The 23,290-nt window shown below is 33.2% G+C and overlaps 2 protein-coding genes across 2 annotated transcripts; one reads left to right on the forward strand and one right to left on the reverse strand.

The window, feature by feature from the left end:
* Positions 1–3,678: 3,678 nt before the first annotated feature.
* On the reverse strand, positions 3,679–11,317 carry LOC110698724 (aromatic aminotransferase ISS1-like). Its single transcript, XM_021876232.1, has 9 exons — positions 10,972–11,317; positions 10,717–10,764; positions 8,724–8,852; positions 7,794–7,853; positions 6,740–6,896; positions 5,851–5,954; positions 5,631–5,689; positions 4,541–4,649; positions 3,679–4,374 (listed from the first exon to the last, which is right to left on the reverse strand). Exons 1-9 carry the CDS (start codon positions 11,032–11,034, stop codon positions 3,919–3,921), a joined length of 1,185 nt encoding a protein of 394 aa, XP_021731924.1. The 5' UTR covers positions 11,035–11,317; the 3' UTR covers positions 3,679–3,918.
* A 731-nt stretch (positions 11,318–12,048) lies between these two features.
* Positions 12,049–14,690, forward strand: LOC110698833 (protein FAR1-RELATED SEQUENCE 5-like). Its single transcript, XM_021876351.1, has 5 exons — positions 12,049–12,106; positions 12,244–13,089; positions 13,263–13,282; positions 13,393–13,866; positions 13,947–14,690. Exons 1-5 carry the CDS (start codon positions 12,049–12,051, stop codon positions 14,688–14,690), a joined length of 2,142 nt encoding a protein of 713 aa, XP_021732043.1.
* The last annotated feature ends 8,600 nt before the right edge of the window (positions 14,691–23,290 follow it).

The following is a 23,290-nucleotide window of genomic DNA, read 5'->3' on the forward strand; positions in this document are numbered from 1 at the left end:
GGGGAATAAATAACAAAAATACAAAATTACCCTTACTAATCGTTCTCTTCCATTCTTTTTATTCATGACGAAAATGTCATTTTTTTATTTATTCTCATTCCCACTCATTTATTACCTACCCACCCTAGGTAATAAATTGGTGGAAATTCACCTCATTTATTCCCAATCCCACTTAACAAACAAGAGATTTTTTTTTTATTTTTTTTATTTGGGATTAAAAGTCCCATTCTCGCCCTCAATTCCCATTTACCAAACACCCCCTAAATTTACTACATATTTTCTTCACCTCCATTTCAAGCTTTCAGCCTTAAAGAATGGCTCCCTCACCTTCTCGCCACCACCTCACATGACTGTCAACCTATCCCGTCAAGGCGTCAACTAGGCCGCCCCACTACCCCCTCCTCTCTGTATCAACCAGCCCACCACGTGCTACCCCCTTGCAATTAGCCTGCAACTCAGCCACCACAACCTCCGCCACCACTTACCCCACCCCAACCAAACCCAGACTCGAACCACCAACCTCACCTAGCCAAAACCATTAACCCCTGCCCCACCCAGAACCCGAAACCCCAACCCCCACCATTGTCCTTCTCTTCTCTCTCTTTCTCAATTGAATTAGGGGCTGAATTGGTTGTGGTCGTACATTGTTGATGTTGTGGGTGTTGTTTGCGGTTGTGTTGTGGGTTGGTAGTGGATGGATGTTTGTGTTGAGTGATTTTGGTGGTGATAATGGAGGAAGGGAGAGGAGAGAGAAACAGGCAGGAAGGGGAAAGGAGAAAGAATTATTATTATTTTTTTTATTTCAAGTAAAAATATTTTTTTTAAAATTAAAAATAAAATAAAATTGACCAAGTAAAAAGTGTCACGTTGTAAACTTAGAATTATTCAGGTTAATCGAAAGATTGAATTATTTTAGGAGAATGAGGCAAAGGTTGAATTATTCTTGTTAAATTTTCCAAAAATTAATGATACTTGACCTTATTAAATTATATTGTTAATTGGATACTCATATTAATTATAATTATGTGGTGTATTGATAGAAATAAAATTTATTGTTGATTAGATATTCAAGATAGATGTCAATATTTTATCTAAATATATTCTATCATTTAAAAAGGGAATTTAAAACTAAAAAAAGATTAAAAGTTTATTGAAATTAAAAATAAAAAATAACTTTTTTATACTAAACAAATCTATCTAATAATCCTTACATGACATCTTATGTGGCATGTTTATGTATAGTTTTGTATCCGGGCGACGACCAGATTGTTGATAAAATTTAAGATAAACTTATTGGCTTGAATGTTAAACACGATATCATATATATAATAGTGTACTTTTGTAGTTTTGTTTGTAAATAGATATCTATGTTATTATTAACTTGAATTTTTTTTTATTAAACTTAAATTTTTTTTACTGAACTAAAAGTATTTTACCAAACTAAAATTATTTTTTTTCATTAAAACTTATTTTTACTGATATTCTATTATTTTTTTAAACAAATTAAATATATTATAAATGGATCTTACTTTAAAGAACTTTTTAAAAAGAATTTTATAATGGAAATAGAACTGAATTATAGGATATTTATTAAAAGTTATGAATAATTGTGTATATATGAATTATTATAAGTATATCTATAATAAAATTCTATACAACATATTTATCTAAAAAAATCTATCCAAAATTCGCTTACTTAACATCATATAATACCTATTTGTCGCCTACATGTCGCGACACTTGGTGAAAAACTGAAATGTCAAGTGTTGTTGTCTTGTGACCTGGCTGCGAGACCGGCTTTATATATTAGTGATATGATATGATATTAGATTATTGGTGATTAGTAGAAGGGTGTAGGACAGTCGACGGTCGACGATCCTCTGGTTTTCCCAGATTGGGATTTTCCACGTAAATATCTGTGTGCTTTTTTTTTTTTTTTTTTTAATTTGGTGGCTCCTTTTATGTAGCTTTAAAACAGTCCATATTAACGTATTTTAAATTGGTGTTAAGTTGTCTATTTTACAACATATCGGAAAAATGACCACGTTGTGCTTCCGCTTGTAATTGTGTATCGTGTTTTGCATCTTTGCTAACAAACATATTTATATTTATCTGATACTAGAAATGATTGATTAGGCATTAGTATGATACTTGTATGTCATCTAACAATATTTATATATGTACAATATATATGGATTTTTCTATATAGTGGACTTTCAGGTGGAAAAGGAGTTCAAAGAGTACGACTGACTATGAAGTAATCTGGAAGGATTTGTACGAGTTCTAATGAAAAATCTGGAGGATTGGTCTCGAAGCAAGTTTCTGACACCCCGAACGCGAGTTCCTATGAAAATTCTAAAAGATTGGCCTCGAAGAAGGTTTCTTTAGCACCAAATAGTCAAGATATGTTAAAGAAGTACCAGGCACTTGAGCTTGAAATGATAGTGCTTCGAGAGCAGTTCAAGAGTTTGGAGGCAAAGTGGAGAAGCTTGTTCCACCTAATAAGTAACAAGTGTATCTCTTGTAAGTTGGGGTCAACTTTGATGGAGCTAGTGATTCCGATTATCTTTATGTGTATATTGGTCTGGTCAGTTGTTTTTTCAGTTTGTAGTATGAAAATTCTAAGGTGATCAAGTAAAAAATGATCACCCTAAGATATTCTACGTGATAAGCTCATAGCAAAAAAAAAGTGGCCCCTCTTTAGTTTATTTTTCAAAAATCAATTAAATGATTTTCTAAATTGTTAAAAATGTTTTCAAAATTAATATTGAATATTTATGAAAATAAAAAATAATAAAAATTATTTTAGAAATAATAATAATAATAATAAATAATAAATAATAATAATAATAATAATAATAAAAACCAGCCACCCATAACAACCCCACTGACGCCAAACAAACAGCGACCTACCCCCCACCCCCGCCAGCGACCTAGCCTTCTATCCACCCCCTTCCTTGCACTGCCAACGACCCACCTTCTCCTCGCACGTGTTGGCGACCCACCCCCCTTCCCCTTTACCCCGATTTCCTCCCTCCCCCTTTTCCTCGACCGTTTCTGGCCCCCCACCCTTCCCCCACCCCGAAACAGCCCCCCTCCCTTTCCCCCATCCTGAAACGACTCCCCTCTGTCATTTATTGGTAATAAAAATAGAGTGATTTATTGTGGTCATGAGAGTGCCACCTCATCAGACCCACAAATTTGTTATGGTGATTATTTTTTACTTGATCACTATAAAAAGATCCATTTGTAGTGTTAAATGTTGCTTCTAAACGTTTTTTAGGTACATTGGGAATGTATTAGCTCTGCCTTACTATAGCAGTGTAATTATCTACTTTAGTACTTCACTTATCTTATTAAATTCAAAGGTTTAAAAATTTTCTTATGCTAATTTCGTATAAACTATATTTTGGACAACATTTATTATTTTATGGTTTGTGGTAGACTTAAAATATATTCAATTTAATAAGAGAACATGTACATACACAATGTTCTTATATTAATAATTTTTTTTATATACAAAATACTTTATGATAAAAGCTTGCATTAGCACATTTGGTCAATTAATAAGGAAAAATCTTTTGAAATCTTCGAATTTATATATACTGTGTATAATTTTCTAGTGAAACATAAGACATGCAAGAAATTCAATCCAAAGTATCATCTACAACTCCCAACTAAGATTCTTTTACTCATTTGTCATTAAAAATATTGTTGTTAGGAAATGGTAGATCACCTGATATCGTAATGTTTTTCAAGTTTTCTAATCTTATGGTAGTTTGCAAATAATTTTCCCAATTTCTTTGTTCTCTTTGGAGGGAACTTTTGGTTATTCTATACAAGTCATTACATTTATAGCAACAACTTGCTTTTTTTTTTCAATCAATGTTTTAAATGACAAATAAAAAGAAGCTTCAATCATTCCTCCATCATTCCATCTTTCAACAGCTCCTCCAAGCCTTTTCTGAGCCTCTCTGCAGCAACAGCAGTTTCAGCTTCAGGCATACCACCAAAGGATATCCTAAAGTGTCCGGGACATCCACACGCGCTTCCTGGGATCAACACCACCTTATGCCTGCGAGCAAGCCAACGAACAATTGCAAAGTCATCTTTGAACTGGTCAGGAAGCTTCACCCATAGATAGATAGCGCCTTCTCCACCTTTAACAGCACCCTCACCCAATAGAGAAAGTGCCTCCTTTATAAGGTCTCTATTCTTGACTAGGTCCTTGACTTGGTCCTTTACCCAATCTGTTCCTACATCCATCGAGTAAAGTGCCAGGTGTTGAGAAATTATGGATGCACAGATTGGGATGTTATCTTGCACTTTCAGCAACTGATCTAGGAACCCGTCTACTCCAGCTGGGTATGCTATCTGCACGAAAAGATATCTCCTTTTATCTATTGTTTGTTTGTTTGAGAATTAAACAGATAAAAACTCTTTTTTTAACTTAAAACATAGTACTAAATATGGACATCCAGGAGAAAATTCACAGAAATTTGACAATATCACAAGCTTTGAAAGGCAAACTGTTGCTTACATATCCAACACGCCATCCCATCATTCCAAAGGCTTTTGAGAAAGAAAAAAGGTTGACTATATGATCTCCTTCTACACATGAGTGCTTTCGACCATCATACATAAAATACCTGCAAGTAGAGTTCATTCTAAGATTAAGATACTGTATAGCTGTGGAAGCTGAAACATGTATTTTGCAAACAAATTACAGATATCAAAAACGGTAATAATTGGACATTGGAGGCAGCTGTATTAATAAGGCGTCATCCCAGTATACAGTAGTCAGAAATAGCATTCTCCAAAACAACTACAAGTATATGAATAAGTTCAAGAACAAAAGCAAATTTGGAATTTGGAACTGGCAGGTGAGGAGAGGTTGAGAGGAAGTGGAATAAGTGAAGGGGAGAAGCTAACGGGACAAAAACTCTCCCTCCTAAAATCTCGGATAGCAGTCTAAAATGAAAAAAAACAAAACATGTAAAAGAATCTGTTCTCTCACCCCCACCAAACAAAGTGTAAAAGAAAGAAACATCAATCTATACCCATCTGCTTTCTGCCATTCTGTTGATAGTTAAAGTAAGTTTTCATTTTTTTAATCGGAGAACACCGACTTGTTACCATCAACTTAATACTCGAATATTAAATTATGGTGAGAATCCCCTAATAAAAAAGTTATGCTAGTTTTGATGACACAAAAATGCTGACATACTCACACTTATCATGTCAAAGATCCTATTCAATGCTCACAAGGGGATTCAGCATTGTATTACGCAAGGAAAGACTTGCCTTTTTTTTTTTTTGAAACAGGATATCTCCCATGTAAATTTTTTTAGATATGGAAATAGAAAGAACTTATCAGAGTGAATCTCGAACATGAATAAATAAGCAACAAGCAAATAGATTCAAAAGACGGGTAGATGCTTTTTTATGATGGCTATTATTGATCAACCATTGAACATTTACACAATTGTTTAGCACAAAGAAAGTATACTATGATTTTCCTCCAAAAAAAAATAAAAAAATAAAAAAATAAAAAAAAGAAAAAAAAGAAAAAGAAAAAGAAAGAAGAAGAAAGTATACTATGATTAAAAATGAAATCAGAGACAACTTACTCATAGGTATTATCTACAATGAGCCAAGAGCCAGCTTCTCTACAAAGATCGGAAATTCTCTACTCAAGGAAAAAGGAGTGGAAACAATAATCAGAAGATTTCAAATAATTGCACAAACAAATCAAAATATTCTGCTCGAATCTTTGAAGTATAGTATTGCTGATGGGGAAGCAGATAAAAAGATAGAGGGTTTGAGAGATATAGAGAAAAAGAAGAGGACCTTGAGGAGAGGTTCCGGTACATAAGTCCCTGACGGGTTTCCTGGATTCACAACTGTAACAACCTTTGGTGGAGGGTTTGTCTTGAGAGTCTGCTCTAACCAGTCTGACAAGAAACATGTACATTCGTAAAGGGTCTCCAACAAAACATTGTAGAAATAATGCAACTGTCAAGGACAAAAACCAGGTTATTATAGGATCTTAATTTGCTTCAGTTATGACATTGTTATTATCATGTGAACCAATCATCTTAAAATGAAAGATGACAATAAATGTGAAGAAAACAGACTTCAACAGGTGGCTAGCCAATCAATAAACTATTAAGATAGTGTTTTCTGTGAGAAATTCAAAATAAAAATGACCATTTGACTCCTTGACCTATATGGGATCTGATCAATTATCGCCACCCCCCAAGGTTTCACAAAATACAAAGTATCTATTATAAAAGTACCAATTTATTCTCATTGTTGTTATAACGGCCTAAAAAGTAACTTCTTTCACTTTCAATTCTCCCTGACATCCTCATGTGAAGAGCTATCCAAGAAATTGCTTTATAAATGCATAGCATTGAAACGAGGTTTTTCAGGAAAATCTTGTAAATTGTACATGTATATTGACATATTGTCAAAATTCTTTAACAAAACTATACCACAAAGAAAGACCCCTGCATCTAATTGTACAACCTAGGTAGAAATTACATGATATGATCTTTAACTTGCAAACTGATAACCAGAAATATGGACATGTTATGATGATACCAGACCAGAACAACTCCACTTTTCAACACAGAGCTTAGCAGATCAGTGCAACTTCAAAAAGCTCATTTTACAAAAAACGGATACTGCATGTACGTACGATATAGGATAAGCTTCACAAAATAAAGCTTCTCACCTGCATCTGGATATAGGGTTTTTGGATCACCAGGACCAACTAGTATGTTGCTAACGCCAGTCATTTGAAAGGACATGTATGCATTGAAGTAATATGGTGCAAACATGACCACAGAATCCCCAGCATCACATAGTGCAAGGACAAGATTCACGAATGCCTGAAATAAAAGGGATTGAAGGAATTTATTAAGATGCAAGTTATGTTTAGACCTTTCACTTACTTTCACCAGGAAAGGATCTCAATTCGGTGATCTTACTTTCCTAACTTTCACAATTTCTCAATGAAAAAATATCAATGACAGTACTTAAGTACTCATACATATAAAAGTTGGAAGTGAAGCTGAAACCAATCAATGACAGTACTTAGCTACTTGTAAATTTAAAAGCTGGAAGTGAAGCTGAAACCAATACTACCATACTTAAATTTACAGAAGATAACTAGCTGATTGAGCTATTATCTAGATCTGCTCAACTCAGATAGTTACCAAGATAGATCAAGTTGAGCTCTAGTTTAATTTCAATCAAGTTGCTCTCAAGTAGATCCCGGTATTTATAACTTAATTCGTCTTTGTATTTGCAACCAAATATCCAAAAGACAATAAACTTCAGAATCAACCAAAAATAATCTGTTGATTAAATTAACAAAGAGTTCTTGAACATTATTACAATGATTATTAAACATACTTTTGGGGCATTACTATACTTGAAGTGCTAAATATTTTGTAGATAGCTCTACTTCCTGGAATTTGTGCATAAATTGAGCTTTTTGGAATTGCTTAGAAGAGCTCAAATTGAATCATTAACAGCTCAAATAGACTTCGGGCCAAGCAGAGCTCAAAAGTCAAATTAAACTATCATAAGATTCATAACCCAAAGAAAATAGACCATAAAAACAAAAAAATATGCAAAAAAAAATTCAAGAGAATGTGAATATGGAGAATTGAAGATAATAGATGATAATCAGGTGGCGCATGACAATCATAAAATTTCAAAATACCAGCCTGCTTTACAAATCACGATGTCACCACAAGAGAAAAAGAACCAGTTCTACTAACCTGGTTTGCACCAGCTGTAACCATAATCTTTGATTTGTTCAGCTGATTCTCCGTCTGCAACTGCAAAAGTGAGAATCACAGAACAATGTTAAATTCTAAAGAAGAAATGTGCATTTAACAGGTGCTCCTAGGCCAAGACCTAATCATCTAAGCACCTTTTAAGTGACAGCGACATGTACTGGAGGATTTTAATTTAGATAATGTTATGGTGATCTCAATACAGGATGAGCCCCAGGAAAATAAAGGATGACATATACTGATACACAATTAATAATGGGCAGAAAAGAAGATAAAAGAAACCTCTGTCCACAACTAACTCAAATACAATGATACTGAGCTACAGCCAAAATGCTTAGATATTTAAGCATGACGAATTGAAGATAGAACAACTACTAGCAGCGTAGGCCTTATATATTTTATTCTATGCCTAACTATTTCTTTTTTATCCTTTGGGGGTAAGGAGGGCACATGTAGACAAAAATAGACGAGCAAACTACAAAGCCAAGGGAGAGGGAGATAGAGACCAGCATTCCCAAAACCCCTCAACAACTAAGAGATATCACGCAATCACGCATATTGCCATCAAAGTTTAAGGTTGTGATGGTTGAAAGCATACATATCAGCAACGTAACCAAGTTGGCTAGTATCATTTAACAATCACAATTCTAAATTCATACTTTTCAGCAACAAAACACTTATTCAAAATCTTCATCGGCTTAAGCGAATTTTATATCACAAAGCATGAGAACAGTGAAACAACACATGCAGTTAAGTAGAGTGTAAGAGAAAAACTAGTCAGCAAGCATCGATTCTTTGAATGTAAGATGAATAAATCAGCAAACACTAAGGCAAGCACCGTACTATTCAAAACACCGGTGCGTTAATGCAGGGGTTGAAATTAATCATGTTCTTAAGATTTTAAATTTTCACCTTTTTCATCAGGGCGTCTCTAAGCTCAGGGATGCCTTCATCAGCACCATACCGACTAATGCTAGGCTCACATACAAGCTCCTTTACCTTGTTCAATGCTTGTTTCGGTGGCTGCCAATATACGACGCCCTACACAAAAAGTTTAGAAAGTGAGGACTGTCAAAATAAAGGACCAACTGTAACTCTCAAAAGATACGTAAAGGATTCCAATCTGCTAAACAAAATATCAACTTTAAACAAGCAAGCCACAGTGAACTTAATCCAGAAAGGTGGCCGATAGTCTGATAGATATGGAGTCTCCCTCCACTAGACCACTACCCACTACCAACTCCCACCTAATAAAGAGGGGGGGGGGGGAAGAAAGAGATCTTGACAAACTGATTCTCTCAAATACTTTGTAGCTGACTGCATACTTGTTGAGCAAAACAGACACGCAAATTTTAAATTATATTCAAGAGTAAACCTTTATTTGCAGCTGACAAAGATCAGAAATCATACTCATACAATAAATAAAAATGTCGAGCACTTAAATTTAGATTTTTTGTTTTTTTTTTATTTATTTTTTTTTTTTTTTATGACACATAATGAACGAAGTACATGATTCAAGAGCATATAATCTAAGCTCATTCAGCAACAATTTCTTGATAGCAGAAAGTCCAGGCACTTGCTCATGACTAGATGCTCAATACTATTTTTCAAACTCTAGTTGATTTTTAGATAAACATACGCTACTAAAGGGCTAATGGAGGTTTTTTCTTTTACTAGTTATCTTTCCCATCCACATTCTTTTAGTCAGCTTATAATTTTGACAGTGTGCCCATCAACTTTAAAAAAAATCTATAGATTACTTTGTTCCAACTATTGGAGTTGTTTAGCCTTAATTAAAGGTCCGTCCTCTTACTCACAGACCTAAAAGCTCCACTAGTTTGGAACTTTACTTAACAGCTATTCCACACAATGCTTAATTTTCAATATACTAAATATGAAGCCGCTTTGGAATTTGCAGCTTGCAAAGTTTCTATGGTACTCTATCATATACAAGAGTGAATAAGGGGAGTGAGGTGAGGGGGAGGGAAGGGAAAGGAAGGGGAGGGAAGAATGATGAATTTCCCTTCCAAATCCCTCCATTGTTGGAGAGATCAATTTCTTACAATTTAATCTCTCCATTTCTCTTCCCACCAATTCTGATACTTCATCCCTCCTTTTTCCTTCCCTTCCTTTCCCTCCATTTCCTTCAATCCAAACAAAGTACAAAGGACATACCATGACTAATCCATATTCCCAAGACAACATAACCGATGAATTCTTAACCACTCAGGCTTTGTTTTCACCTTACAAAAACAAGTTTTAGAGATTACAAGTTCATTTAAGTTCAAGTCTTCTAGATTAGAAAATAAAGTTCCCATATACGAGCTTATAAACAACAGAAAATAATAAGTTCCATTGAGGGCCAATAAAGCTATGTAAAGCCTTAAAGGGGTCAGGCGGCCAGCAACATGTTTTAATAAAATTTTCCGCGAACAATCCTGGAAAACAGGAAAGTCCTTCCAAGTTTTATTCCAGCTACCATACATCAAAATCAGCCCTTTACTTCACTTAGTGGCAAAAAAACACATCACCATCATAGCTATTCAAGACTTAAAGATAGTCCACAGCCTTACACAATACAATTTCTAAAGACTTGAAGCAAGCATCACCAAGTCCAAGTCAAAGTCAACGTATACATTTGGGCAAAATTCACATAAGAAATAGCTTATTCTATAAAATTAAATGTGGAAAACTGAGAAATTTTCGATCCCCATGACAACAACCTTGGCCTAATCAGCCATCAGACCGTCTAATACAAGAATTCGCGATAATTCTATAGCTCCGAACACCCAAAATCATCGAAAATTAGCAATCAACATGAATGATCATACTGCATAAAGTTAATCAGTTTGAATCAATAACACTCCCAAAAAAATTTCAGGAAATGAAAGAAAAACTCACAAACCTGAGCCAAGGACACTGCATCTTTGGTAGCCCTGTATAATTCTTGTATCTGCACAAACATTCAGACCCAGAAAAACTAAATCAAAATTTTAAAAAGAAAAAACCTCAAATTACTGAAAAATAAAAAAAATTATACTTTTGAGATTAACAAGACAACCCCATTTCGAATTTCGCATTTACTTGGAATGCTAAAAACAAAACTAAAAGAAAAAATCAAAATTTACAAAAAAAAAAATCGAAAATTTACAACTGTTACCTGAACCATAACTGGTGATTCAGTCTCCAAAGCCCTCCTTGCCAGTTTTCCATAAGAACCCATTTTTTCTCTCACTAAAACTTTATCTTTCTCTCTAAAACTGTACAACTCTATGTCAACGAGTCTCCCCAATATCAAGTTTATAAATCCCTAAACTTTGGAAAAACTTACCAAAACCAAAATAAAGTTTCCATTTTCCAATGAATCAAACAGCCAATTTAGACCAATAATGCCAAATATCTAGTAAACCAATCTGACTTCTTACCTCAATTCTGTTTATATTTATTTTTTATTTTGCTTTTTTGTATTTTTCTACTAACAAAAGGAATGTGAATAAGCTACAGAGTCATCAACAACTCATTATATCGTAATTTTTAAGGAAATTACTTAATAATTCTAGTATTTAAAGATAAATACAAAAAGCTTCTTCACTTTTTCTAGAAAAAGATTAGGTTTTTTTTTTTTTTTTTTTTTTTTTTTTTGAACAAGATACAAATCAGAAATCTCTAAATCAGCTTTTTAGAAAGAAATAAAATGTCACCTTTCATAAAATAAAATAGTCTGAAAAAAAAAAACAATTAAGTACTACTTAAATTACTGTAAGGCCCGTTTTCTTTACCTTACTTTTGCTGAATTGAAATTAATTTTATAGAATTTAAATTGTTTTTACTGAACTGAAATTAATTTTACTAAATTGAAGTTATTTTTACTAATTCTCTATTATATTTATTCTTTAGAGTTGCTGATCTTTGTTGAACAGAAATTATATTTACTGAACTGAAATTAATTTTACTAAATCAAACTTATTTTTGTTAAATTGAAATTATTTTTACTGAATATTTTTATTTAAGGTGAACTAAAACAGGGTCTAATACAATTATTTATTAAATACAAAATACTTTTAAATGTGGATTATTAAAAAGGATAGACAGGAAAAAAAAAAAAAGGAAAGTGGAAAACCAAATGAAGGGCTTAGATTCGTGTTTATAGGGGAAAGTGTGAGCAGAGAAAGACAATTAAGATTTAATCATATCCTTGATGATCTTACAAGTAACTCAGAGCCGTGAGAATGCCTAAATGTTACCCTTTTCATGCTTAAATGTTACACTCAGATTGTATGCTGAAAATTCAGATTGTATGCAAAAAGTAACCCTTTCAATGCCAAAATGTTACCTTTTTCATGCATAAAAGTTACCCTATTTTCAAACGAATGTTACCCTTTTTTTTACGCTGTCTGTGGTTATTATCTGATTTGTTTGTATTAAATAACAGATACAAATCCAATTGATGCTTATGGTTTAGATCTTAGAGGATCATTTGTTGGTGTGGTAAGAGAAACTTTTGAAGAAATTTTGGAATTGTATGAAAAACATGCTGCTATACTGGGGTTTTCAATAAGAAAACATACAACTAGATTCAAACAACACACAAAAATAGTAACTGAGAAAAACTATGTGTGTTCTGCTGAGGGAAAGAGACATTCAGGTCAGAAGAAAACAAAGTTAGTTGAAATGGTTGATGAAGAGGATGTAAATGTAAAAACAAGAAAGCCAAGACAAGTATCCATTACAAGATCAAATTGCAAGGCATGCATAAGAGCAAAAGTGAATAAAGAAGGACAGTTTGAGGTGGTGGCTCATGTTATTCAGCATAACCACGAGCTAACAAAGCCACAGTGGCATTATTTGCATCGTTCTGAAAGAAAAATGACAGAGGAAAAAGTTATAACAATCAAAACAATGAAATCTTCAGGTCTAACTACAATGGACACTTACAATTACATGGCTACAGAGGCTGGAGGAGAACACAATATAGGCCATAGTGTTGTAGATCACCTGAATTTCTGCTCAAGGTTAAGAATGGAACAAATTGAGGCTGGAGATGCTCAAACTTTAGTGAACATTTTAAGTCAGGAACAATCAGAGGATCCAAACTTCTTTTTTAGAGTGAAGTTTGACAAAGAAGGAAGAATTTGCAATATCTTTTGGAGAGATTCAATGATGCTAGAAGACTATAGGATATATGGAGATGTTCTTGTCTTTGATACAACATACAGAACCAACAGATATAATCTTATATGTGCTCCATTTGTTGGCATAAATAACCACTGGCATAATTGTATGTTTGCTTGTGCTTTTATTGGGGATGAAACGACAGATTCATTTGTGTGGTTACTAAAACCTTCTTCAAAGCTATGGAGGATAGAAAACCAACTTCAATATTCACTGACCAGGACCAAGCAATGGAAAATGCTATACTGGAGGTAAAAGATTTATATTGACATCTTACAGATTTGAGCTATGACAATAAAGTTTTCCTTTTTCACATAAAGTTACCCTTTTAGCTGCATAAAGTTACCCTTTTTAGTGCATAAAATAACCCTTTTAACAGCATAAAGTGACCCCTTTATTTTCAATGCAGGTGATTCCTAATACAAGACATAGACTTTGTATATGGCATTTGGAGCAAAATGCCATAACCAGATTTGGAGCTCTTAAAAAAGACAAAGAATTCAAATTTGCATTCAACCAGTGCTTAAAGATGTGTGTGACAGAACAAGAATTCGAAGCAAAGTGGCAAGCAATGTTGCAAAAATATGAGTTGACAGAACACTCTTGGTACAAAAGAGTGTATGAGTTGAAAGACAAATGGTGTCCTGCCCTTTGTAGAGATTTCTTTTCATCAGGGATCTTATCGTCACAAAGGAGTGAAAGCACTAATCATGCCATAGGATTCAGAGTAAGTAAAGCAACTACTTTGACAGAATTTTATACCATATTTAAGAAGACAACTAATCGTTGGAGAAGCACAGAGAAATATGATGAGTTTACCTGTAGCAAGTCAATAGCATTCACTTCATTGCCTCTATCTGGAATGCTAAAGCATGCTGCACAGGTAAAAAGTTAACTGACAAGTACATAAATTACACCTAATATATGGCAATTTAAATGAAGCTACATGATTTTGATGTACAGGTTTTCACTTTATCACTCTTTAGAAATTTTGAAGAGGAGTTTGGATACTCTATGGCAACAACTGTTCAGATGTTAGGCAGTAATGAAGAATGCCTACTTTATCAAGTAACACTAGAAGACAAGCCATGGTCTGCACATCAAGTAAACTATATACAAGAGAGCCAAACTGTATGGTGTACTTGCAAAAACTTTGAAGCATCTGGATGGTTATGTTATCATTGCATCAGAATTCTACATTTGCATTCAGTAACAAGAATACCAGACAAGTATGTTTCAAAAAGATGGACTAAGTTTGCAAAAACAGAGGCATGGGATAGGTTGAAGAATCAGGATCCTAAACAGCAATATATTCCATGGAGGCAAACAATGATGAGGAAATACTACAATCTAATCTTAAAAAGTCAAGAAAATGAAGAGACAAGAGCATTTATGGAAGAAAGCTTCAGAAACAGTCTTAAAATGGTGGAAGACTTACTTGCTAGTGCTGCTCAGAAAGAAAGTGCAGAAGCTGCTTCTAACATTCCTGATGTGGCAGACAACACTCAAAGCAATATTGACGCTTCTTCAACATCGAGTACAAGCACATGTGTACCAATAATTCTTGATCCTAAAAGGGCTGTAACAAAAGGAAGAAGCAAGAGAGCAAAAGGAGGACTTGAAAAAAGCAAGAGAAAAAGAAAACCAGCACTGCCACCTCCAAATTCAGAATTTGGATCAAAGACACCTAACTTACGACTCTTTTAAGATCTTTTTTAGAACATTTTTTTTTTCGAAATTAATATACCTTGTATTGTTAAACTATTTTTCTTTTGTTTTTTTACTCTATGACTAGTTTAATGAAAATGTGATTGACACTTTTATTAGCACATGTTTAATTATTGGAACACATCAACTTATGTTACCCTTTTAACGTATAAAAGTAACCCTTTTCATGCATAAAAGTTATCCTTTCTATCCACTAAATCAACCTTTTCTTTGGCAATAGTTACCTTTTCTGTTAATAAAAGTTAACCCTTTTATCAATAAAAGTTACCCTTTCCATGCATAAAAGTTACACTATCTACCCACAAAAGAATACCTTATCATGTATAAACTTATTATTTCTACCCACAAAAGTAACCCTTTTTATCCTTTCTATCCACTAAATCAACCTTTTCTTTTCTAATAGTTACCCTTTCTGTTAATAAAAGTTACCCTTTTTATCACTAAAAGTTATCATTTTCATGCATAAAACCCCTGACCCTTTTATTTTACAGAAAAAAGTGTCCCTTTTCATGAATAGAAGTGACCCTTTTTCTACATAAAAGTGACCCTTTTCATTGCTAAAATTACCATTTCTAACAATAAAATTTACCTTTTTCTTGCTTAAAAGTTACCCTTTCTATAAATAAAAGTTACCCTTTCTATAAATAAAAGTTACCCTTTTCTGCATAAAAGTTACCCCATAAAAAACATAAAAATAAACCTTTTAATTACTTTATGTATTCACATACATCAGTATTCCAAAAACAACTAAAGACTTTAAACTAAGTTTAATTACATCATTAAACTTAATGTATGCACATACATTAAGTTTTTTCATTGTTAAAAAAAACCCCCTGAACTAATCAGCTAACAACTATCAATTATTTCACTATTTAGAAGGAGTAAACTTTTTTGCCTGCTTTTTTGCCCTTTTTCCTTTGTTCTTTTCCTCTTCTCCCTCTGCCTTTGCTTCTGCTTCTGCTGCCATTTTTCTTTCTTCTGTTTCTCTCTTCTTCTTTGCAGCAATTGCAGCCTTTAATCTTTCTTCAATTCCATTGACATAAGCAGGATCTTTCTTCTTCTCATTGAACTTGTGTAATTCTAACAACACATCGTTCCTAGATTCATTCAAATCACACAGTACCAGTGTGGTACAGATCTCTCCTCGTAAAAAATTCCTTCCATTAATCTCAAATCAGCAAAAAAAATAAAAATTATCAATATGTAATTAATAAAAGCAATAGAAAGGAAAAAACTACAGAAACTATATAGATAATTATTGTTTTGAGATCATTGAGTTTGAACGATTCACCAACAAAATGGAGCATGTGATACATGACAAAGACCCCACAGTCCAAATTGTCAACTTTTTCTTTTCTCCATTCCAACTCAACAACTTCAAAACCATAAGAAGGTAGCTGAGAACTCTTTGGATGATTTCTTTTGCCAAGAAAAGCACCCATTTGAACACACTGACATAAAATATAAAAGTTTAGAATACATTAAAATCAAAAAAGTTAAAATGGAAACAATGAATCTACAGTAACATAACAAAAAAAAAAAACATAAACATACCATCTTTGAACACAATTCTTTTGTATAAACAAGAGCAGAATCAGTCCAGATAATGTTGTCAAGATAATATACCAACTCTTTTGTATGATCAATAACATACAAAATGTAGTGATTCTCAATAAGAACAGGAAAATAGATCTGAAACAGCAAAATTAAAGAGATTTAAACAGAGCATATCATAAAGAGAACTCTTTTAAATTTATTACATTAAGTTTAGAATAAAAATACTAGATCAACATCCATTATATTACATTCTGGATTCTCATAGCTAACCCAACCTTCCCATATGTCGTGCAAATCCTTAACAGCACTAGATATGTTACCTTTGCCAATATTGTCACAAACATGCAAGAATGAAAACTATTAAAGTATAAGATCTCAATAATATATATATATAAAGTAAATGTGTTAAGATATAAAAAAAGGAATGAAATAACTTACACTCTGCCTAACACCGAAGAAGAATTTCCGAGGACCAGTAGCCTGAAAACATGCTTTCTCATTCAAATACAGACAGAAGCAATCAATAACGCACCATTGAATCCCGAGTGGAGCAACAAGGGATACCATGTCTTCTCTTGGAATTAAAAAGTTCATTCCAAAAGTAACAAGGCTCTCACTGAAACAATAAAAAATAAGATCAACATTAAAAAAAATATAAGAAAAAAAAACAGATAAAAAAATAATTATAATAAAAAAGGACACTTAACTTCTTATCCATTGAAACATCCTTCAGCAAACAATAATCGAGAATTTCCAAATGTAACTGAGGCAAATTCTTGAAAATCCGAGCATTGCTCTTTACAAAAAGAGTTACAAAAGGCACCTGCACACCTACATGTTCACAGTCCAGAGAGCATAGAGATTTATTTGCTCTGAGTCGAGGAGGTTCATTTTGATCAATATTCCCGACAGGAATATTTTGAGTAGGACCAGGAATGATAGCAGAAGGTCCAGAACCATTAAGGCCTTCATTAACTATTTTTCCATGACCATTGTCATCATCCTTAGGAATATTTTCATTGAAATCTTGTGCAGGTTCTTTTTCAGGAACAAAATCTTTGTTACCTTCTGTAGGTTCATAAAAACCGCGAAACATATCATGTACAGACTTCATTTTATTACACTCATCAATTAAACCATCTAAAATCTTCAAATAATGAGGATCAGAGAGTAACAGTTCAGTTTGAGAAACTGAAACAAAATCATCAGAAGATAATGAAACACTTCTGCGAGAAGTAATCAGATCATTCAAGGTTTGAAAACCAGTTGACTGAACAAATAATAAAACATCCATATTTCTTTTAAACAAAAGAAACGTTTCATGAACAACCTACAAACATATGAACAATGAAAAAAAATGTTACAAATAAAAATAATAATAAAATAAGTAGGAAATCTAAATATATGCTAAAAGTGACCCTTTTAAATGCATAAACTGACCCTTTTAAATGAAAAAAGTTACCCTTTTGTATGAATAAAGTAACCCTTTTAACTTAATATTGAAGATAACTTTAATGCAACTAAAGGGTAACTTCGGTGCAAATAAAGGGTAACTTTGGTACACAAAAAGGGTAACTTTTGTACACAAAAGGGTAACTATTGTACACAAAACGGTAACTTTTGTACACAAAAAAGGGTAACTTTTGTACACAAAAAGGGTAACTTTTGTACACAAAAAGCAATAATAACTAAACATATAAGAAAACAGAACACTTACATCAGTTGAAATTTTTTTAATTTATTCATCGGTCATAATACCTTCTGGAAGCTCAAATGCAACAATGCGACCAGTGGTACCACTTGTATAAGGACCCTTATCATAACCCAAAGTAGGAGCTGGCTTAAAAACAGTTCCCCTAAAATTAAGCTGTGACACAGGATATGTAATAGTATCCAATGGTCCCTGCCCATAACCACTAGCTTTGATCTCTAATTTAATTCGCTTCTTAATCTTTACATCCGTCCAATGTTGAATTAAAGGAAGAGTACTACTTTCCTTTTCACCTTGAAAATTTAGACGATGAAAATACATAATTTGCAAAGCCAGCAAACAACCACTAACATTTTGAGCATTTTCATCATCCTTATACTTCTGAACAGCCTTCTTTAACTTTTTTAAAACATATGAACACCAATCAAAAGTTTTAATTTCATCAACTTTTTCAACAGCTTTCAGCAACTTCAATGAAACAGTCCTATTAGTAGTAGGAGCTAAAAAGCTAGACATAGCTTGAAGAACAAAACACCTCTTAAATTCTTCCCCTCCATCAACCAAATCAACCATCCTAGACTCCAATTTTGACAAATGAAGAGGTTGCTTACCAGAAAGACCATAATCAGATCTCCATGCCTGAATGATACGTTTATCTACACTTTCATCTTCAGAATTTTTATTAAGTTCAGGAACACAAATATCACTCAAAGGCAAGCAAAACACATCGCATATATCATTTCTAGTAACAACAAATTCTTTACCAGTAGCGATGGTAAACATGCAGCTACCAGCATTGAAGTTTTCAACAAGACAAGGTAGCATTTGACGATTAAGAGTTTTCAATTTAAGATGTAATAAACCTCCAAAACCAATTTCTTCAACAGCCTGTTTTTGCTCAGGACTAAAGTTCTGCAGCAATATTTCCAATGAATAGGGTCTACATCTTGCAATGATTCTTCTTTGCTCTCCCTAAATAGAAAAAAAAAGAAAGAAAATGTAACTAAAACAATATAAAATAAAAACAAAATATAATTAAAAATGTAATAAAAAAATATGTATACATACATAACAGATTCAGAATCAGATTCAGAAAGCATTTCATAATCAGAATCTTCCACTGTATTAGCTTTCTTAGGTACAATTTTGGCCTTCTTAGGAACTATTTTGGCCTTCTCAGACTCTGGTTTGTCACTCTCAGGAATTTTCCCGGCCTTTTTAGATACTGCTTTGCTCTTCTCAGGAGCTATCTGGGTCTTTTTTGGTACTGGTTTAGGCTTAGCAGGCTCTTTAGGCTTTCCTTTTCCTTTTGTAGGCTTTTTATAACGATAACCACCTATTGAACCATCTGTATTTAATTATTAAAGTAATATAAATACAAATTCAGAAATTACTCATGGAAAAATATAGAATAATGTGCACAAATGACACTTTTAACAGCACAAAGTGACCCTTTTAACAGCACAAAGTAACCCTTTTAACAGCACAAAGTGACCCTTTTAACATCACAAAGTGACCCTTTTAACAGCATAAAGTGACCCTTTTAACAGCATAAAGTGACCCTTTTATATGCAAAAAGTGACCCTTCTAACTGAAAAAGTTATTCATTTAACAACATACACTGACTCTTTTCACAGCATAAAGTGACCCTTTTAACATCACAAAGTGACCCTTTTAACATCACAAAGTGACCCTTTTAACAGCATAAAGTGACCCTTTTGTATGCATAAAGTGACCCTTTTGTATGCATAAAGTGACCCTTTTATATGCAAAAAGTGACCCTTTTAACTGAAAAAGTTAATCATTTAACAACATATAGTGACTCTTTTAACAGCATAAAGTCACCCTTTTAACATCATAAAGTGAACATTGTCAAAACATATAAATGACACACATGTCTATTACTCAAACACAATGAGCAATGCATATATGCATGTTAATCAAACACAGATGCACAAACACAATGCGAATATGCCTATTATACACATAATCTAACTAAAACATAAAACCTAAACAAATAATTAGTTTAATTAGCATTCTCTGACTAAAACCTAACATACAAAATTTGAAGAATAATAAGCAAAATTTTGAATCAATTATATACAATGAACAATAAAATAAAGCAAAATTAAACATAATAACTTCATAATTCAAATTCAATTATCATAATATGCATAAAAAATCAACTGAAAACTATAAAAAATAACATGCACTAGTAATTCGACATATATAAGCGAAATTTCAATTGAAAAATTTGAAAAAATGATGAAAAATTTAAGTAAACACACCTTCTTCAGCATCTACAGCCTTCTTTGTAATCTTCTTCTTCACCATTGCAGAATCAACACTACGAAAATCGAAAACAAAATCAAAATCAAAAAACCTAAAAATCGAAGAATCAAAACAATTTAAACTAACAAAAATCTCAAAAAAATAAGTAAACGAACCTGAATTAAGCAAATAACAACTTCACCAGTGAAAAAGAAGAAAGAAAAAGCTCGAAAATCAACAATGGAGGACAGAGAAAACGCTCGAAGTCCCCAGTTACTTGCTTTTTAGAGAGAGAAAAACAAAGAGAGAGAAAGCTATAGTGAATGAATGAAGAGAGAAAAGTTCTATTTCTTTCTTTATTTTGGCAATCATTAGGAAGCACGTGCCAAACCCACTAAATTGGCAGTTGATGCTTGTCCAAAAATTCCGCCATTCATTAAATTAATGAACACCGGTTTTTTAAAAAAATTGTGAATAAAAAATAAAAATAGAAGTAACTTTAAGGTCGGGTTCTTTTGAGCTGTTGTGTTTTGCTCTGTTAAGTCTTGCTTTGCTCTGCTAAAATAATAATTAATAATGATAATTAATATTTAAAGATAATAATAATAATATTAATTAATATTTAATAATAATAATAATAATAATAATAAAATCTGCTCTACTTTATTGATCCATGCTGTGTCCAAAAGCTCAAAAAAACAGGACCTAAGTATTTAACTATGTATTTTACATATGTGACTTTATATTTAGGATAAGTTTATATTCCACTTATTTAAAAGTTATTGCTCACAATTTATGAACATTCTGACTCTTTATGTACAGGAATGGAATTTATGTAGTACATCATTGTTTGTGTTTGGTTTTTATTCTTAAAAGTTATAGATTTGTCACTGATGAATTGATGATTGAACATAATTGATGAATATTTTAGATTTGAGTTTTGAGTTAATTGGATATGATTTATTTATTTATTTTTTTAATACTTCTACAACTGTTTATTCGGTCTATATGTTGTTTCAATGGCAAGAATTTAAGTTTAACAATCGTCATGTGATTTTGAGTATAAGTAGACCCATACATTAATTAATGCAAGATATAAGCGTGCATTTTGTGTAGCATTATCATGGAAGTTAAGTCAGCAATTGACCTGGCAGACACATAGACAAATTAAGGGTACGGTGATATATATCATAATTATAATTGCGGGCGGCACGGCACGACACGATACAAAAGTCGACGTGACACAGCACGGCCCGGCGGCTGGGCACGGTCGTCGCTTGGCGTGCCATGGGCCGTGTCACGGACAAGAATTGCCATTTTCCGGCACGGCCCAGCACGAGCCCGCCTCTTGGCCCGTATGCCAACCCGTCAGCCATGGCCCGCGTGCCGACACGGCCTGGCACGCCAATAATGACTTCAATTAGAGCCGTTGCTTTGCTGTCATTGCTCTTCCCTTCTTTCTAACGGCCATTAACGGCTCTTTTCCCCTCTTTGCCTATAAATACCAAATTTCACTTCACTTCCAAATCACAATTCAACTCATCTCTTCTCTTAATCTCTAATTCTCTTAATCTCTTATATTCTCTAATTATTATTTATTAATATCGAAAAAAAATTAAAAATTCGTAATCGTAATTAGTGGAAAGCGTTGAAGCACGGTTGTAAGATCTAACTAATCATTATTATTGTTGTTAATATTATTGTTATTACTTATTATTATTGTTATAATTATTGTATTATTGTTATTGTTATAATTGTCGTTATTAATTATTATTATTGTTATTGTTATAATTGTTGTTATTAATTATTATTATTGTTATTGTTAAAATTGTTATTATTGTTAATTATGGCATCACCAAACATGAACAACCCATCATCCTTTAGGAAAGCCCGATTTGTCCGTGGTAATAGTTATAGGGAATCACCTAATCCAATTACCCCCCCCCCAATTTCAAGTCCGGCCAATGACCCCAGTAACGTCCCCCTAGGCTTTGAACAATTTAGGCACGATGGTACTTCTGGTTTTCAACCCTATAACATGAATAATACGCCCGGATTTCCACCACCAAACCAAATTCCATAATTCGGTCAATTCCCACCTAATTTCTTTGACCCACAAAATTTTTATTCTAGCCAAGGTAGTCAACAAGATACCCTAAATGTCTCCAGTTCTACTACTAACCAACAAATCCTCGAATCTACAAACACCCAATTCCCAAACACACAAGAGCAATGGTTGACCGAAAGTGACATGGTAGATATCAAAAGCCGCAAAAGTGATGTATGGCATTATTTTCTGCTAAATAAAGCCCAAACAAGAGCAAAATGTAAAACATGTGGTAATATATACTCGGCACAATCCAAGTCCAGGACGGGACACTTAAGTAGACACATGAGAAGTTGTGCAAAACCAGCTAGTGATCCAACCTAGTCAAAAATTTCCCAATTCCATCCACACGGCTTCACCTACAACTATGAGAGGGATAGGGATGAACTAGGGAAAGTGATAGTACACACCGAACAACCTATTCTTTTCTCCGAAAGTGACCCATTTAACACTTACATTAACAAAGCATTACTACCCCAACATAAAATAATCTCTAGGAAAACCGTTCGTTCCGCCACCATGAATAACTTCCTAGAGTACAAAATGCGGTTACAAGACGAATTGAGTAAACTTAATTGTAGAGTGTCTTTGACTGCCAATTATTGGGATAGTGGTTATAAATATCACTTTTATGTCTGACTTGCCATTGGGTAGATGATCAATGGTTGTTACAAAAACGAATAATCCATTTCAAAATGCTGGAATACCTCCACACCGGTATTAACATTGCTCACCATTTAGTGGAAGTAATAAATGAATACAACCTTCGAGAAAATATCATGTCTATGACATTTGACAATGCAACCTCAATGACATATACTGCTAATTATGTCAAACAAAACTTGACCGATGTAATATTAGATGGTGACACACTTTTATACTAGATGTGTTTGTCATGTTTTTAACTTATGTGTATAGGATGAAATTAGTGCA

The sequence above is a fragment of the Chenopodium quinoa genome, unplaced genomic scaffold, assembly GCF_001683475.1.
Source record: "Chenopodium quinoa cultivar QQ74 unplaced genomic scaffold, ASM168347v1, whole genome shotgun sequence".
Lineage (NCBI taxonomy): Eukaryota > Viridiplantae > Streptophyta > Magnoliopsida > Caryophyllales > Amaranthaceae > Chenopodium > Chenopodium quinoa.